Here is a 17368-nt window from a genome sequence, read left to right as displayed (position 1 = left end):
GACTAAGGTTTATAACAATTGCTGCTAATTTTTTAAGCAGGAAAATAGGATTTTGCTGCTATCAGGCACCTCAAGCCTGGGAACATACCACAATCCTACCTCATCTGTAGTATGAGTTAATGTGCTGCAGTGTGAATAGCTGTATTTAAAGCATAGACACATTTTTCACTGTGTTGTAAGGGAGGTAATGGAGGAAAGGGATGGACAATAATACCTTGAAATGTCACAGCGAGATTGGCCACAGTTAGTTTTCAGAGCTTTAAATCTCGCTGAAAGGCAAATGTTCTCATGGGCTGATTCCTGTGGGATTTTTTTTTTTTAAATTCATAACTGACAGGATGGTTGAGACACAAGGGGATCCTTTCAGGCTGAATTTTTATTATTACTTAGGCTACTTGTTTCTTTTTATGAAAAGGCTAGAGAAAAAGATGTTATATAGTGTAACTTAAAGATGTTTCTCTTTAAATTAGAGCTGTACATTTAAAGCTGAAAAATTAAAAAACTGTATTTAATGCTTGTCCCTGCTTCTCTGGTCTTGTGATGCTGAAGTCACCTCTTTCTAAAATGCTTCTTCCTTTGTCTGTTTGAAAGACTTACAAAAGCAAAGGAAATTTGTTTCCAATTGCTGTCCATGGTGTGGTACAAACAAAAAGTAGTGAACTGAGGTTAAGCAGAAGGACAACAATCGTAAGGAACTCCACTGGATTGCCTCTGAAGGTTTTTGAAATCTCATTGGTTTGAGGTTTTTGAGGACAGATTAAATGATATCTGACCTAGGGAGTAGTTTAAGTACAGGAATGGCTGATCCCCAACCCTTTGCCTGTTAGAACAGTAGAACCTGAACTCCTTTGAGATTTTTGAGAATTTGTATTTAGATTTTTGCTTAGAGCTCACTTAGCTCTTACTCTATTATATTTGACTCCTTAAGTGCAAATGTCCTCCGTGTATTTTCCCCTGTGTGTGGCTTCTGCTTGAATTTACTTGTGCATTTGTGCAAGAATGATCCCAGAATGGGTTTGCTGTTGAGATGAGAGCTCTTCCTTTGATTTTTTTTTTTTCTTCCATTTGATATGGAGAAACCAAATTAAAAACTTTAGCTTATCCACTGACTATTGCTGAATTGCTCCCTAAAGTGCCACTTTCTATACTTAGTTGGGTTTTATGACAAATTTTTCATGAGTCAGTATGTTAAGAACTTTTTTTTTTAATTTTATTTTCAGCATTTGTTGCTTTGGTACAGCAAAGATTTATATAGCTTATCACGAGTTTCTTGGTGTTGCTATGTTCTTTCTGATTTGTTACTAGTTTGTTGATATTCCTGTAATCATGGTCTGATGCAATGTGCCAGGCCCATTTGTATCTTTTACACTATGTAATATGCCTTGTTGTTGTTTTTTTTTCCAAGGTGTGTACATCTCGATTCTGGTTTAATTATCGTCATGTGGCAAACACTCTTTCAGTATACAGAAGTGTCAAGAGACTGGGCATTCCTGATAGGTGAGGGAATCTTGGTGAATAAAATTCCTTGCAAATGTGCTATTAAAGTTCTCTTGCTGTCTGAAGCAGTATAAAAATTTCTCTTCCCGATTCAACTGGATAAAAGTAAAAATGAAGGATGAGATCACATCGGTGTGTTGAAAGGTGTGGCAATATTGTTTAAAAGGAAAAGCAACAGGTTATATAATAAACCTTCCAGTTGGAATCGACTAATTAGATTAAAAACATGAGGTGCTATCTGGCCACTAAGATGTACCACTTAGTAAATTGGTGAAAGCATAATGTGAAGTTTGATAAATGCATTCAGCAGTGACAGTACTACTCTGAGATATGGCTTTTGCTGTACTTCAATTTTCTTTCAGTGTGGAGACATTAGTAACCCTAACTGCATTAAAATGTAAGACTTATGCAGTTACACTGAGAGTCTCTAAACTAAAGGCCCTGAACAAAGCAGCTCCTACGTATTGAAAGTAGCCTTGAAAAATCCATTTTGCGTAATGTTTTCAGAGAAACCAGAAGCTTCGTCCATACAAATGTACTTTTCTAATGATAGCATAATGGTTAATAGTATCTCTTCTTTGACGACAGGATTAGGAAGGTGAGCAAACTGTTCTGAAGTGCTTTTTAGTTGTGTTCCTAATGAAAGTTCTAGGGGTATTAGCACAGTTCCATCCAGCTGTTTTGGAATGCAATTTACTTGTACCAGAACTGTGGAAGTGAATTTTAGGCACCAACATCCATTGAATAATAGGCTGTATGTATCCATAGACTCCTATGGAAATCCTCGTTTTTAATGATAATTTATAGGACTGGTAGTTTCTCCAGCATATCTGCCTAAAGATGTACAGCCCACTTCATCATTGCAAAATGCACATTCTGCTAGATTAATTTTGTACTGCTTTTTTGTCCAAGTCCAAAATTACAGTATCAGGAATCCCCACTTAGCTTCCACTCAACTGTGAATGCAATGGAAGTATCATCCTGTTTCCTGTGTTTATTTTTAAAAATAGAAAGAGGGACTTCTTGGTTTTTGAAAGATGCAATGGGATGTTGAAGTCTAATTCTTGGAGGCTGTACATCCAAGGGAAGGTACTGCCTGAGCACTGTGGGCTAAAAGCCACAGAAATATGGCATCTTTTTTGCACATCTCATTCAGAAGCATCTATCTTCTCTCCTATATAGCCTTTGAAGCATAGGCACCCTAGGCACTGCCTTAGAAATTCCTTCACTAGTTCTGCCCTTAACCTGAGAACTTTCATCTTCTGTGTGTCCATCCATCTTCACCATTAAGGTCATAGTAGGTGGCAGTTCTAAAAATACTGCAAAAACTACAGCATGGCTGGAGATTTTTGTTGTTCAGTAGCCTGATCCATTTCTTATCCATACCCAAAGATCTGGAAATTAATCTCAAAAAGCCAGCAATGCTTTAGACTGAGGTCAAGAATAAGACATTGGAGAAGACCTAGAGAGAGAGCCTATTTCTTCTCATTTGCAGCAATTTTTACATAGATTTCTGGGGGGTTTTCCCTTAGACAAACTTCTTCCTCTACCTGTTTGGTGTTTTTTTTCTTTACTATAAAACTTCATTAAAGAACTTGGTAAGACTCAAAAAAAAAAACCCCCAACAACAAATCACATCTTAAAAATAAACATCAGGATTATTGAGGTTGGTTGGTTTTGGAGAGGTTTGTACATAGCCTCATTTTGAATGGAATTGTGTCAATTTGGAGATTTAAATAGATTCATCCTTCAGCAAGAGATCTCATTAGGAAAATGATTTGTGGTTTTATAACTGTAAGTTGCTCTGGTTTGTTGACATGTGGGCACAATGCTCTAATTTGTAAAATTTTTTGCTAAAATCCAAAATTAATCTAGAAATTCTCTTTCATTCCATTATTCATTATTTGGTATAAGTTTTATGTCATGAAAATGGCATTAATGTATTATGTGGTTAGATTACTTTGGTTTAACAGTTAAGCTTCAAGTTAACAACTAGATTGCTTTGCTGCATGTACGAACCACTTGTACACAGTGGTTCTGTTTAACCATAGGGTATTTCATATGCTTTTAAGAATGCCATACAGTATATAAACTTTGCATGTTTGTGCTCATTGGTCTGTACTGCTACTGTGCAGAGCCTTTTACTGAGTGTGTGCGATTATTAATCCTTTTTTTTTTTTTTAATAGACACATTCCTAGCAAAAATACAATGCTAAACTGTAGGCCTAGTGATGGCTTAGTCTGGAATATTTGCTTTTGAGTATAGTACAAAAAATGGGTTTGCATCTGACTATCTCAGTAAATCTGCAAGACATATATTCAACACTTGCTTCCAACTAATTCTCTTTTAATCATATTCTCTTATAAAAATAGTTTTGTACTGCTGTGCACGTATGGAGAAAAGAAACTCGATTTCTCTTCTGTAGTTGTTCTCCTCTGGCTTCTGTCATTACAGCTTCATATTTAGGCCAGCATTTTATTCCCACTGAAATAATTTATTCTGATTATTCTTGAGGATTTATGCTTATGTTATTTTGGACAACATATATCTTTATTTTTGTTTCTTTTTTTGTGTGTGTGTGCTGTGTGAAGTGTATCAGCACTTGATAAAGAATAACTTTACTCTTAAAGTGCTCATGCAGAGATACAGGTGAATGATGACAAGCACAGGGATGGTGGGACACAGTTTAGTTTATAACTGGGTGCTTGAGAGTCTGAATTAGAAGTGTTCTTTGCAGGATACAGAGCTTTCCTTTTGTAAGCATTGTTTGGTAGAACACAAAGATCACTGTCTAGGAGAAACTATGTTCAAGACAAGGTTATCCAAGGAAAGGACTGACTTCACCTTGTTCTAGATGTCTTTGGCACATTCTTCCCAGTGCTAAGTCTCCAGTGACTACTTGTTTATTTAATATTTTGACCCAAACCTGACCCTGACAGGTGAATTACAGATCTTTGGCTGCATGCAAGTTGGAACAGCTTTATAATGTGCTAGGGTTTTTTTCTTGGTATTATGAAATGCTGGATTGTTTTTTTTTCTTGGTACTATGAAGAAGAAAATGTCTGGTGTCAGCCTATTTGTGTACTTCAGGAAAATTCCATTAACACAGATAATCATAGAGTAGTGTATCAGATGTAGTATAATGGTTTGAGAAATGTTTGGGAACACCTCAAATTTTATTAAAAATTGTCATAATGTTTTTAATTGATCTGTCTGAGAAGGTGTAAACAGGCTGGGATTTCTTCTGTTCAGCTGTATGAAATGATTTAGTGCCCCATAAAAATCTCCAGATTTTTTATAAAGAGTTCTGCCAGCCTAGGTCCAGACAAGTCTGTATAATAAAGTTGCTAATGTCAGCTACTTTCATGCTCATCTTTGGCCTAACTTAATCCTGCAGGTAAATAATAGATAACTGCATTTCCATGTGGGGTATCTTTATAATAGTGAGGATGTGCATAAGGAAATAGCCTGTAACAAAGCAAAATTTCATTTACAATTCCAGGAATCTTCTTAATGTTTTAAGCTATTGCTGTAATTGTGGGACAATGTTGTAATTTCTATTTGGCTGTTATGTGAAAGTAGAATGGCTGAAATGTTTTTGTCTTATTTTCCATAGTCACATTGTCCTGATGCTGGCAGATGATATGGCATGTAATCCCAGGAATCCCAAACCAGCTACTGTGTTTAGTCATAAAAACATGGAGCTAAATGTATATGGAGATGATGTGGAGGTGGATTACAGAAGCTATGAGGTGACTACACTTTAATTAAATCACTGGGTCTTTGTTTTTGGCCTGGGCTTTTATTATCAACTGATAGGGTAAAATGCACCCCACCCTCCTTGTTTTTTTTTATTTGAAGTTTATTATACTAGAAACATCTTGTGTGTTAGCGGTTTTAAATAATGGAATCTCCACAGTTAAAATAATATATGGAACTCCTTGTGCGTGTTAGGAATACATGCATATTACTGAAATTTCTTTTTGGAAATGACTGTTTAGTCATCTTGCAAACAACACCACTGTGAAACTTTTGGTGTGCATCTGAAACACTTATTAGGGAGACCTACTTAAATTTCTAATCTTAAGCATATACTTCTATCAAAATAAAACAAAAGCCATAAGCTAATAATTACTATACTTACTATATAGAAATCTGCGTTCTATCACCTTTTCATTTTTGTGTAATATTCCTTCAAACAGACAGTGTCTTTACCAGATGATCTCAGATTGAACATCAGTTGTATGGTTTAATAGTGCTATATAATCATTACTAATGGTTTATAGGAACATATTTAAGTATATAGAGATGTTTTATTTCTCTGAAGATTTGTATAAAGAGATGAAGATACAACACGGAAATAGAGTTATGTTCTTTTTATCGTGTTTTTTCCTGAGTATGGATTTGTTGTTAGCATTTGAGCTGTGTTTATCTGCATGAAGAAGAAGTGGTGTTTTATGTGATGTTTTACAATCACTATCCAGATGGGTCTTAACCTGATCACTCAGACTTACATAACCAAAATTGATCTCTTTCTTTTCCTGAGTTGCAGAGGGAATTTAAACTTTTATTTTTCCATGGTAACACACACTAATGTTGGAGCATTTTGTGGGTACGTGAGCAGCTTTGGCAGAGTAAAGCTGTATGCTGACAGGTTTTCAGATCAATGAAAACGTATTTAGAAATTATAATGGTGGTAGACTTACTGGATATGATAAAGCAACAGGCAGATGTTAATGGAATAAAGTAAAAGGTACCATATGATTGTGAACCTGCAGTAAAACTTTAAACAGAAAATGTCTGTTTATGCGGTTTATACCATACAATATTATGTCTGGTTAGATACACTGCATATGTAAGTGTTCCATTAGTTAATTTATGTAACCCAGCCTAGAGTTGTTAATCAATACTTTTCTCTTTAGAAAATTACTTTATGCTTCTATTCATAGGTCACTGTCGAAAATTTCTTGCGTGTATTAACGGGAAGAATCCCACCAAGCACACCACGATCTAAACGTCTTCTTTCTGACGACAGGAGCAATATTCTAATATACATGACAGGTGATTACAGGTTTCTGTATACAGTTCATTGGTGTTTGTTGTTCAGTTGGATGAGCCTGTTTGAAAGCATGAAATTCCATCAGGAGTCCAAACAAACAAAAGGATGAACAAAAGGATTTAAAAAATTTTTTTAGCATTTCGTACTAATTAAGAAAAAACCTGTAAGGCAATAGTTAGCAAGTACAGTTTACAGTTTAAATGACATATCTGTACTATTCTTACTGTATTAATATTTTCTTTTGCTGGAATCTGTTTGGAAAAAGAATTGTGTTTGCCTTTTTTTAGAGAAATGGTAAACCGAGCTGAATATCTCCCTTTATACTACATGCTTGCCTAGCTTCTGATTTTTCTGTCAGGCCATGGTGGAAATGGTTTCCTGAAATTTCAAGATTCTGAAGAAATCACAAATGTAGAACTTGCTGATGCCTTTGAACAAATGTGGCAGAAAAGAAGGTAAGAAAAAACTGTTATTTAGAGGTTAAATACTGTATTTCATAAACGAGCCCAAAGTCTTACCAGTAGGCCTCGTTTACCTTCAGCAGTGATACTATCTGTTGTCCATAAAATTGAATGGAAGTCTGCATTCAGAAAGAAGAGTTTTAATTTTTGTTTTCAGTTTCCTGCAGTTACAGCTGCTCAAATGTATTGCTTTGACTAAACTCACATCTTACAGTCAATCAGTGTGAACTCTTCTGTCCCTTAGGTTCCTAGCAGCTGTCCCAGTAACTAAAAAGCAGAAATAAGAATATGTTGTTTAAAGAGAGATGGGTGAGGAGGCTCTTTTATTTCTTTCAGGTACAATGAATTATTGTTTATTATTGATACTTGTCAAGGAGCATCCATGTATGAACGATTTTATTCACCTAATATAATGGCCTTGGCTAGCAGCCAAGTAGGAGAAGATTCATTATCAGTAAGTAGATTTTTGTGATCCTGAAGACAATTTTCAGAACGCTTGAGTTAAAAGCACAGGTCCTATTGACTTTTAACTAAAAATTTCTCTTCTAATTGCTGAATGTGTAAGATACTTAGTTACAAAACGTTGTTTTGACAAAACTTGTAAGTGTACTTTTCTTGGTTTTGTGCACTGGCCCAAAGAACCATGCTGATGATGGATTTCTGTGCTTGTTGGCCAACTTATACGTTGCCTAGGTTAGGAAGAAATTTTATGGTAAGATTGCTGAGAGACGTGTAGGGAATATTCAATCTAGAACTTCTTACACTTGATATGCAAAACAATAGCCATTACCTTTCAGCTGCTGTAATTATATCCCAGTTCAATTACAGAAGGAGTGATAGGGGAGGGATCCTAGCCACACCAAACTCAGCATGTCAGGGTTACCTGAACCTGTGCAGTGCTGTAAAATAAGCTGTCTCTTCCAGCCCTGTTTTCGAAGTCTGAAGAAGCTTGGGGCAGCCCAGAATTCTGTACTGGACCATTAAGAAGGAGTTCCCTGCTTTTTGGCAGACATGTAGATTACCAGGATATAGTGTAGAAAAATGAAGATAAACTGTATTGTTCAGCTTGCCAACAGTATGTTTCTTCACAGCTAGTCATTTTCTTTGTGTAATTTGCCTAAGAACAAAAAGCCATTATGCTTAACTTTTGTAACATGCTATTATATTCTGTTACCTCTCCTAAATACCAAGTCCAATAACTGCTGTGTGTTGTTTTTAAGCATCAACCTGATCTTGCGATTGGCGTTCATCTTATGGACAGATACACATTCTATGTGCTAGAGTTTTTGGAAGAAATTCATCCAGCTAGTCAGACAAATATGAATGACCTAGTAAGTAGAATACTCAACATTCATGAATATGCTAATGACTTTAACAGTTTCAAAACTAATTTATTTTGTCCGTAGGGTTCTCCAAATGCTTTCTGTTATCCTGCTGTTTCTCTCGGAAGCAACTTTGGACAGACGGTCTTTTTGCCATTATTGATAGCACTTCAAGGATTGTCCTCAGTGTGGAACTGGTTTGCTGGCTACAGAAAAAAATTAACCAAAATTAGCCAATTTTTTTTTATTATTCACTGAAAAATGAATAAAGTACTAATTAAATATTCATTTCAATAGAATGAAGTATTCGCACATGAAAAATGGTAGTAGGAAGCTTCTAAAATCAGCTTAATGGATAGCAGACACTTTGCACATGTGGAAAGACAACCATTGATTCTGTTTTGCAAAGGTGATTAAACGGTTAGAATTCTAATTGTGCACTCACAGATGCCTGCAGAGACTAATTTCTCTGTATGTCTGCTTAGATTCCAGAGCAAAATAGGTCCAAATTCATCAATGTTTGGAGTTAATTATATCTTAGGCAAATATTAATTGTAGCTTTCAGATATGAGGCAGGAGGGGAAAAAACCACAACCGTATAACCTATGACAAAATTTATAAAAATGCCTCTATAACAGTTAGATGTATACACTGGTGAGATGACATAAAAAGTATTCATATTTTATTTACTCTATTAACCCTTTATACCTGTTCCAATACCAGTTTCATTGTAGTAATATATTATGCTTTAGTGCCTTGTAGCTGTAAATCCTGACAGGCTGTGTCAGTGATCTGAGAGCCACTGCTTACGGAACACATTGTCTTTGATTCATTTCTGTGAAAGGAGCAGCTGCTGAAAAGTTTTATGCCACCCTCTGTCTACAGAGGATGGTGTTAGCCTGGCTGCTAGATGTGTAGTGGAATTCACTCTAAACAGCCCACACTTGACAGATTTTATGTTGATATAGAATTGATTCAGTGACTAAGATTCAGGATTCTTTTACTACCATGGGAATGAAATTCTGTCCTGTAATCTAAAATCTTCTGATCATGACATACAGATAACTTTAAAATAAATCTTGCTAAAGAAGAATATGCAAATTCTTTATTGATTAAATATCTTCTTCTAGCCAGTTCATTCAAACAGCACTTTAGAATTCTATTCTGTAAAGCAGAAAATGAATTGGTGTTTAAAAAAAAAAAGTAATAAAAAATGAACAGTGGTTTCTACCGAATTAGACACCATCTAGGAAGTGGTATAACTGGTCTAGCCAGCTAGATATTAATCCAGTTGTTGGGAAAGTATAGAAAACTTGTTAGCTGGCCAAGTAGTTTACCTTTTAAGCATTTTGTTTAGGTATCTTCTCCATTCTCCCTTGTGTTCTTGTTTTTGTTTATATGCCGAATACTCAGGAAGAGCTGTGGGAAGCTATCCCATACTGGTAAATTCCTTACATCATGTAAGTCATCATATGTCAATCTGCTTATTGCTGCTTTGGGAAGGGAAGAGAACGGACCCAAATATATAATGATTTGTGATGATCACGTACTGAGTCATAATATGCATGTATTTCAGCAAACATGACTTTTTGATTCCGAGTTGGTGTTTTTCAGGGCTTCATCTAAGAGTTCCAAAATGACATATGGTTAGTCCATGGTAAGGATATAAGACCATTTATTTGCCAGCAGTTATAGGGGATACTTTGGCACTGGAATGCACTGTTAGTGTTGTGCTGGTTTGAGAACAAAGAACTACTGCTCATCCAAGTCTGGTTTTTTTTAAAAAAATTAACACTTGCCAAACTCAGGATAACATATTAAGTGGCTTGCTAAGTAGTTTTAAAATTATTAGCTAATGTTTAGTTGTTTGATCTTCTGATATGTTGTCTGCTTTTTTAGAAGTACTGTGCATTTGTTACACTGCTTCTATCCCAACAGCCCTTTACTTTTCTCCAACCACTCTTAAAACAGCTTCTCTTCACATCCACCTAAGATTTGGCTATTACATTCCTGCAAAGAATGAGACATCTTTTTTCATAATCCACTCCACCTACTCCCCACCTGCTCCATCTGTGTTGCTAAGGGATAGCATAAAGCTGTGCAAATGACTGGCTTTCGGTTTGATCATAATTCCAAAAAAGTAAAGACTAAATTGAAATGTCACACATGTGAACTTTTAAAACAAGATTCAGATAAATTTCAAAATGAGATCTCATTTGTCATAAAATAGCTAAAAATTTTGTTAAGAAAAGTCAAGATAACAAAGCTTCTGTTCTGGGGAATTGTTTAGCTCTTTGAATAGTATCTTATTTTAAAAAAAATTGAAAAATTGACACATGAACAAATATGTTTCATTTAGCCTTTTTTTTGTCAGAAAACCTCAGTTATTAGTGTTAGTCTGCTGTGATGTAATTGCTTTGCAGCCCTTTTCTCACACTGGTAGTGGATAGGTAGATTTTTAATACTGAAGTTGTCTTCTTGGTGCCATTGGACGTTTTTGTTTATGATTCATCTAAACATGGTAGTGAGTTGTGGGACAGGTAAGAAATAGTTGGGTGCAGTATCAATTTCCCACAGTTTTTTGGGACATTTACACTCTTGAGAGCTTGGAGGAGATAATGGTATAACTGCAGTATAGCTTTAACATTAAATAGAGCGATTAAAACAAATACTTAGCTGTTTTAGTTTTACTTCAGAGACTTAGTTTTTAAGTTTGTGCCCTTAGTTGGAGCAGAGCTGAGGAAAATTGGTTGCATTCTGGTGAAACTGAAACTTAAGAGGGTTTGTGCACACTGACAAGTGGCTTTGTATGGGTGGTGTGATGCTGATGAGTAGTTCATTTTCACTTCACGGAAAGGATAACAGAGATTTGTTCTGCTCCTGTCTTTCCTTTAGCAGCAGCCTAATGCCATATGCTTACAGGCTCAGACAAAAAAAAGACAAGGTATGAAAGAGAAACTGTAATGGAGCAGAGGAGAGGAATAGGGAGATAGAATTTGTCCTCTGTGAAGAAAAGCCAGGTACATTGTTTCGTCTCTGAGAAGGTTTTTAAATGCAGGGCTCTGTTGTCGTAAGAGGAGGGAGTCGCACAAGCCCATGCGTTTTCTGTTAGGCTGAGCGCAGTTTCTGCTAGAAGTATGGACTGAAACTCACAAGTCTTGTCAGTCATAATCTGAGATAATTGAGGTTGTATCTGCATTGAGCTAATTAGGACCTGTGATTTTTGTCCTAAGAATGCAACCTTCTAAGAGCTGACCCGTGATGTAATTAGCTATATGAGTGCTAGATCCAGTGACTGATGGACCTGTTTGTGAAAATCACTTGGAGAATTTAAGGTTAATGAAGATGAGCACCTATGTGAACAGTGTCCATCATAGTTCTGTACACTAATCTGTTCTGTTAGATGTTTTTTATTATTGGAACATACAGGGACTCACATCACTGTTACCAGGTGGTCTGCAGTTTGCCTATGAAATGCTTGAATGGACAGCAACATTTGCTCATGAAACTGTCCAGAGCACTGTTGAGCTACTGCCTCTGTCTAGCAGGAACATGTGTCTAGCTCCTGTATCTAGTAGGGTTGTGTGTTTGGTTGTAATGATTGAAACATGAACTCAGCTTTCCAAACCAATCAAGGAGGCCAAAGAGTGAGGCCTTGGATTGCATTTTATGGCACTTTAAGCTATGTAGCATTATTAATAAAAATGCAAATAAATTGTTATTTATTATTTTACATTTTGTGCATTGCAAGATCTCTTGAAATGAGGAATCTGTCCAGATGTGAAATTAGAGACTTTTGTGGGGAGTGTGGTAGGACTTGTGCAAACAAGCATTGTTTCCAAAATACACTGGTTTTGCCTTGAATATCTGCTGGGTATGTAACAATTTTGTTATTTAATAGGCGTGCTGTCTTGTCATGTATTCTAAATGTTACAACAAATCAGCCGCTGTTATGTCTACGTATTTTCTGCAAATGTACCTTTATACAGAACTGAATCCCTTGAAAACATTTTTTTAGTGCTGTTCTTGTCTTCCGGGTGTTGCAGTGTGTGCTGGTTATAGTGGATCTGATATGTAGATAAAATATATAGGTAAAATAAACAATAAGGTGTATAGCTACTTTGTAGGTTTTACAGGATGTCTCTGTGAACTAAATGTACATAAAACACCTTTGGTATTTGAAGATTCTAATTCTGCATTAATTTGCAGGCTATAAACTAGAAATAAGACTAAGATTTTTTCTTTCCAGTCAAAATGTAAATTCTTGCTTCTTTATGAAGCCTTTACTATTAGCTACTTATCACGGCTTGTTTAATCTTGCCTGCCTCCCTTTGGTAAATAAGAAGAATTTATTACCCACTTGTGCTTTTTGGAAGGTTATAGCAGTGTTGCTGCATCTATATTCAGAAATACATTTGTGCATTTAATCAGTTAGATGTAACTGATGATTGGCTTTCACAGAAGCATTTCTAAACACAAATGGCATAATTGTCATGATAAAGATTTTCTGAAATGCATAATGAAAATTTTTATGCCTTTTTAATGTTTTTGTTCAGTCATTTTTTTCAGCTGTGGAGCTTGTACTGAATGCAAGTAAGTTATGTGTGGCATTTATCTTTCTTTTTATAGTGAATTCATTTTGGAAGGTGTATGTAGAGACTATTGATGAATGAAGGGCGGGATATGATTGTTCATCTTGGTTTCCAGTTTCAGGTCTGTCCAAAAAGTTTGTGTGTTTCCACACCCGGGCACCGAACTGATCTCTTTCAGCGAGACCCACAAAATGTTCTGATAACAGACTTCTTTGGCAGTGTGAGAAAAGTGGAAATTACGACAGAGACAGTTTCTTTGGACGGTGACTTAGCTGGTTTTGAAAGCAAGTAAGTAGTCATTATTTAGACTTAATTTGTATAGCTCTTGCCACAGAAACAAAATGTAAGTCATGTAACTGTCAAGGAAAGAACAACTGTGATTTTCTGTCATTTCTTACAAAGAATCAGGGAGTTAGTATGGGTATGCCACTAATGATAAAGTTGGGGTTTGTCACTTGAAAACTTGCTTTAAAAATACTCACACCTTTATTCAGGCTTGTAAATAAATAAATGACCAAGATGTGGATGTCACAACAAAAAAAATAGTCTAAAATTTTCTTTCTTCGTTAACATTTCTTTTTTAATGTGCAGAAACATTTTGATCCTGTAAATTCCTGCTTGTAAGCTCTGAGTATAAGCCATCAGTTAGTTGTTTCATAACAACTAGTTTTTTATGATACACTTTGTTTCTGTTCTGTGAATTCTCTGGCTTTTGACATTAACTGTCCTGAGAATTTCTGTTGCTCAGATGCAGCAGTTCATTTGAATAAAATTGCTGGTGCAGGTTCATTGATAGAAGTTGTAACAGGGCTTTCATTACTTTGTGGATGAAGAAAGAATTATAAACGAGTTTGTATTTTTGGTATTCTGTTGCCACCTATTGGGAACATGTAAAGGAAGATGTGCTTGTACTGTAGAGTTTATTTAGCACTGTGATTCCACTTTTGTTGCATCTTTTACGTTTGATGATACTGTCCTCTAGAATGAAAAAAAAGACATTGAAATAGTTTGCTGCACCAGGGATGAAATCTTTTTCAACTCATAAATTTATGTAAATTGTTGTCTGCCTTCATTGATCTGAGGAACAGTAAACAAGAAATTAGTGGATAGCAGTTTTATTAATTTTAAAGTACTCAGGAGAGGTTTGGACTGAATATTAGGAAGCATTTCTTTACTGAGAGGGTGTTCAAACACTGAAACAGCCTCCCTAGACAACTCATCAATGCCTCAAGCCTGTCAGTGTTTAAGAGGCATTTGGAAAATGCCCTCAACAACATGCTTTGACTTTTGGTTGGCCCTGAATTGGTCCGGCAGTTGAACTAGATGATCCCTGTAGGTCCCTTCCAACTGAAATAGTCTGTTCTATTCTAAAGGTAACAGTGATTCTGGTCCTCATAATTAAAAACATCCTACATGATTTAGTATATTTCATATTTTATTTTCATACTGTATTTTTATCTGTATCATGCGCATTAGTACTAACCGTATATTTCTTAAACTAATTTTGTGACTCCTTAGTTTAGAATAGTATTTAGTGACACTAAATTTGTTTTTTCTCTGAAGAATAAAAAAGCTTTTTGCAGATAACAGACATTTTGCCAGTCAAAAAGCATGATGAAAACTTACCTATGTGGGTTTCTAATTTGTGAACAATTAAAAGGTGAAATAGGTTTTGGACGACTTTACTGTTCTGAAACAGGAAATGACTGGGATTTTCAGCTTTATTTTTGAGTTGGTTTGGTGCCAATATATGAGGTTTTTTTAGGTATCTACTATTCAGCTGAATTGGACACATGGAAGCAATGTTGAGAAATGGGCACTCATGCACAGAGAGGAATATTATCCTTGTGAAATGTTCTGATATTTAATGAAAGCTCTATTACATTATCATGGCAATTCCGGTTCACTTAAATCTGTGAAATTGGAAGAGATTGGAAGGAACATGCTGGTTTAATAGCTAAATAGTTTGTCTTTAGCTTGGAAGGGTCTTTAGGAATGTGTATGCCTGGGAATGGAAGCACACAGCAGTAGCTCATGGAATACTGCCTCGTGTCTGTAAGGTGTATGACCATTTTTAAGCAGTCTTGTGTAAAACAGTAAGTTATTTATTGCACTATATTCAGATACAGTTTTCAAAAAAAGTACTTCAGCTCTTAGTTTCTTGTTACCACTTTGCAAGAGTTTACAGAGTGTGTTTTTAATGGAGAAGAAAGCATGGACCTTGTAGAAAAGTGCTGGAAAATTGTAGTATAGCTGTGTAGGTAGTGATGTGGAGTGCTTAATAAGTACCCTACACAGAATTCTGAAGTCAGTACCTCCTGGTATGACAGAGATCTGTTTTGCTACAGCAAATCTAGGAATTATAGCTTGAAGTGAATTTATTAATTAAAAATGTTAATGCTTTTAAAAATGCAGTTTTAGAGGGTCTGTTCTTCAAGAACTAGTTGTTTTTTCTTTTTTTAAATGTTATAAATATTACACACATCTATTTCTGAGGGTGTTAAGAAGTTGGAACACTTCACAAATTATGTGACCTTTGAATAGATACTACCTCAATTGTCCCAAATGAATATAAGAATGAATCTTGAATGAAAGAATGTGAGTGTATATTTGTAACCTTCTCAGTGTTAGTTAAACCATTCTGTGCCTTTTGGAAATGTCATGGCTGTTGACACCCCAGATTGCATTCAAACAGCTAGGGAAAGACAGGGCTAGCACAGCCTGGTTTTCTTTTTGGTATCATTGGGAGAGATCTAAACCAAGCTTGTTAAAAATGAATAATCTTTCCTAATTAGTCGTGAATAATCTTGTTCATGCCTAATACAAGCCTTTGTGAAGAGGAAAAAAGTCATGTAGAATTGAACTTGTGCTCCTTAAGAGTTTGCAAGAAGTATTTACCAGGAAGTATTTGACAGATCACAAATGTATACCAGCAATACAAATTTTGATGTTTTACATTGGTTACTGAGTGTGCAGATGTTTTTTATTCTGACAAAATCTATGCAGAATCTTAAGTATTTTTTCTATATTGCATTCCAGTTACACTTTTTCCCTAGCAGATAATTTGTAGAGGTTTTATTGGTTTAATATTTGATACAGCCTCTTGGCTTCATTCCTTTATGAATCATTTCCTCTTCGTTTTCTTCTTTCCTCAGTATTAGCTTGATACCTTTTTCCTTTTCCTTTCACACACTGGTGGCAGTAGAATGCTATAGAATATTCGTGTTACCAAGCTTAACCAGAATACAGACCTCAGCTCTGACACAGTCCAAAGTAGTCTGTGTTAGATCTGATTTGTTTTAAAGTTGCAAGTGTCATATGTGCAGATAAGGGCATTAAAAAACAAAATAACAAAAGAGATAAATCATTGATTAAGAAGATAATGAGTAAAGAAGATGCCATCGTGTCAGGTGTGAACAGGTATTGGGATCATACTGCTGGCAGACTGTTCAAGTTTTCATCTAACCCACTGCTGTGACTTTGCCAGATCTTTTCAATAGAAGTTTGTTCTTTGTTACACAATTGCTTAGCAATTACTTCGTAATACGGATCCACTCCCAAGCTCAGTGTGAGCTATAGCTGCGCAACCAGATCAGAACTGGCAGTTTCATGTTGAGCACAAGCCATGACATTTGATGAGTGAGGCCTTTGAAGTTTCCTTTGGCTTTGGCTGAGACTTGTACAAAGAACAACTACTAATTAACCAAAAGAAGAAGCTTTCTTTCTATCCACATAGTAGTAGGTGAATATTTGTCAGTAAAAGCTTTTAAAAAATAAAAGAAAAATCCTCCGCTGTTTCCTTTCTTCATAGCAGTTTCAATCTAAGCTATGTTCACTTCAAAGGGCTTGTTCTGCAGCTGCCGCAGGCCTGACTGGGTTTGTAGCTGCCAATTTTAGCAGAAAACCTGACAGCGTAGGGGTTCTGGGCCTTCAGCTGATTATATTTTGTCTAAATCCTCATGAAAGAGAAAAATGTAAACATTAAGGAGTAGAAGAAATCCTGCACCTTTGGAGAAGGAGCCTCGCAGAGTTTAGTACATGTAATAAATTAGGAGAGTGTCTCTTAAACTTGGATTGTAACTCTACAGCCAGTTGGAACACTTTCTCGTTTTCAGCTCCTATCATGAGGAAAAGATGTGTATCAGCGGAAAGTGTTGGTAAAAATTGGGATGAATATTTCTCTTGAGGGTAGTAAGGAGTGAATTAAAGACAGTGTCATATGAAACCCTCCTAGTTTCATTGCTTTTGAGAATTGGGCTTCATATTTAATACTTCTCTTAAGAAGAACTGTGGTACTACTGGCAGTGACTGTTTCCCTAAAAATAAATAAATTGGCCACTTGTGTTAGGAAGGATGCTTGTGTAACAGGGAATAATTGTGAGTAATTGGTTCATTTGCAGTATGTTAATAGCTAATGTTCTCTCAATATTTATTTT

General features: G+C 35.7%; 1 protein-coding gene across 1 annotated transcript in view; it reads left to right on the top strand.

The window, feature by feature from the left end:
* PIGK (phosphatidylinositol glycan anchor biosynthesis class K) overlaps positions 1 to 17368 on the top strand; it is a 74764-nt gene that overhangs the window by 3107 nt on the left and 54289 nt on the right. The window contains exons 3-9 of the mRNA XM_074906410.1: positions 1406 to 1497; positions 5115 to 5250; positions 6448 to 6559; positions 6916 to 7012; positions 7355 to 7472; positions 8239 to 8349; positions 13048 to 13220. Coding sequence (XP_074762511.1) covers positions 1406 to 1497; positions 5115 to 5250; positions 6448 to 6559; positions 6916 to 7012; positions 7355 to 7472; positions 8239 to 8349; positions 13048 to 13220 — 839 coding nt within the window. The remainder of the gene's footprint in view (positions 1 to 1405; positions 1498 to 5114; positions 5251 to 6447; positions 6560 to 6915; positions 7013 to 7354; positions 7473 to 8238; positions 8350 to 13047; positions 13221 to 17368) is intronic.

This window comes from Athene noctua, chromosome 5 (assembly GCF_965140245.1).
Source record: "Athene noctua chromosome 5, bAthNoc1.hap1.1, whole genome shotgun sequence".
NCBI classification, from domain to species: domain Eukaryota; kingdom Metazoa; phylum Chordata; class Aves; order Strigiformes; family Strigidae; genus Athene; species Athene noctua.
The sequence above is the reverse complement of the archived record's forward strand: the minus strand, read 5'-3'. Positions and strand labels throughout refer to the sequence as shown.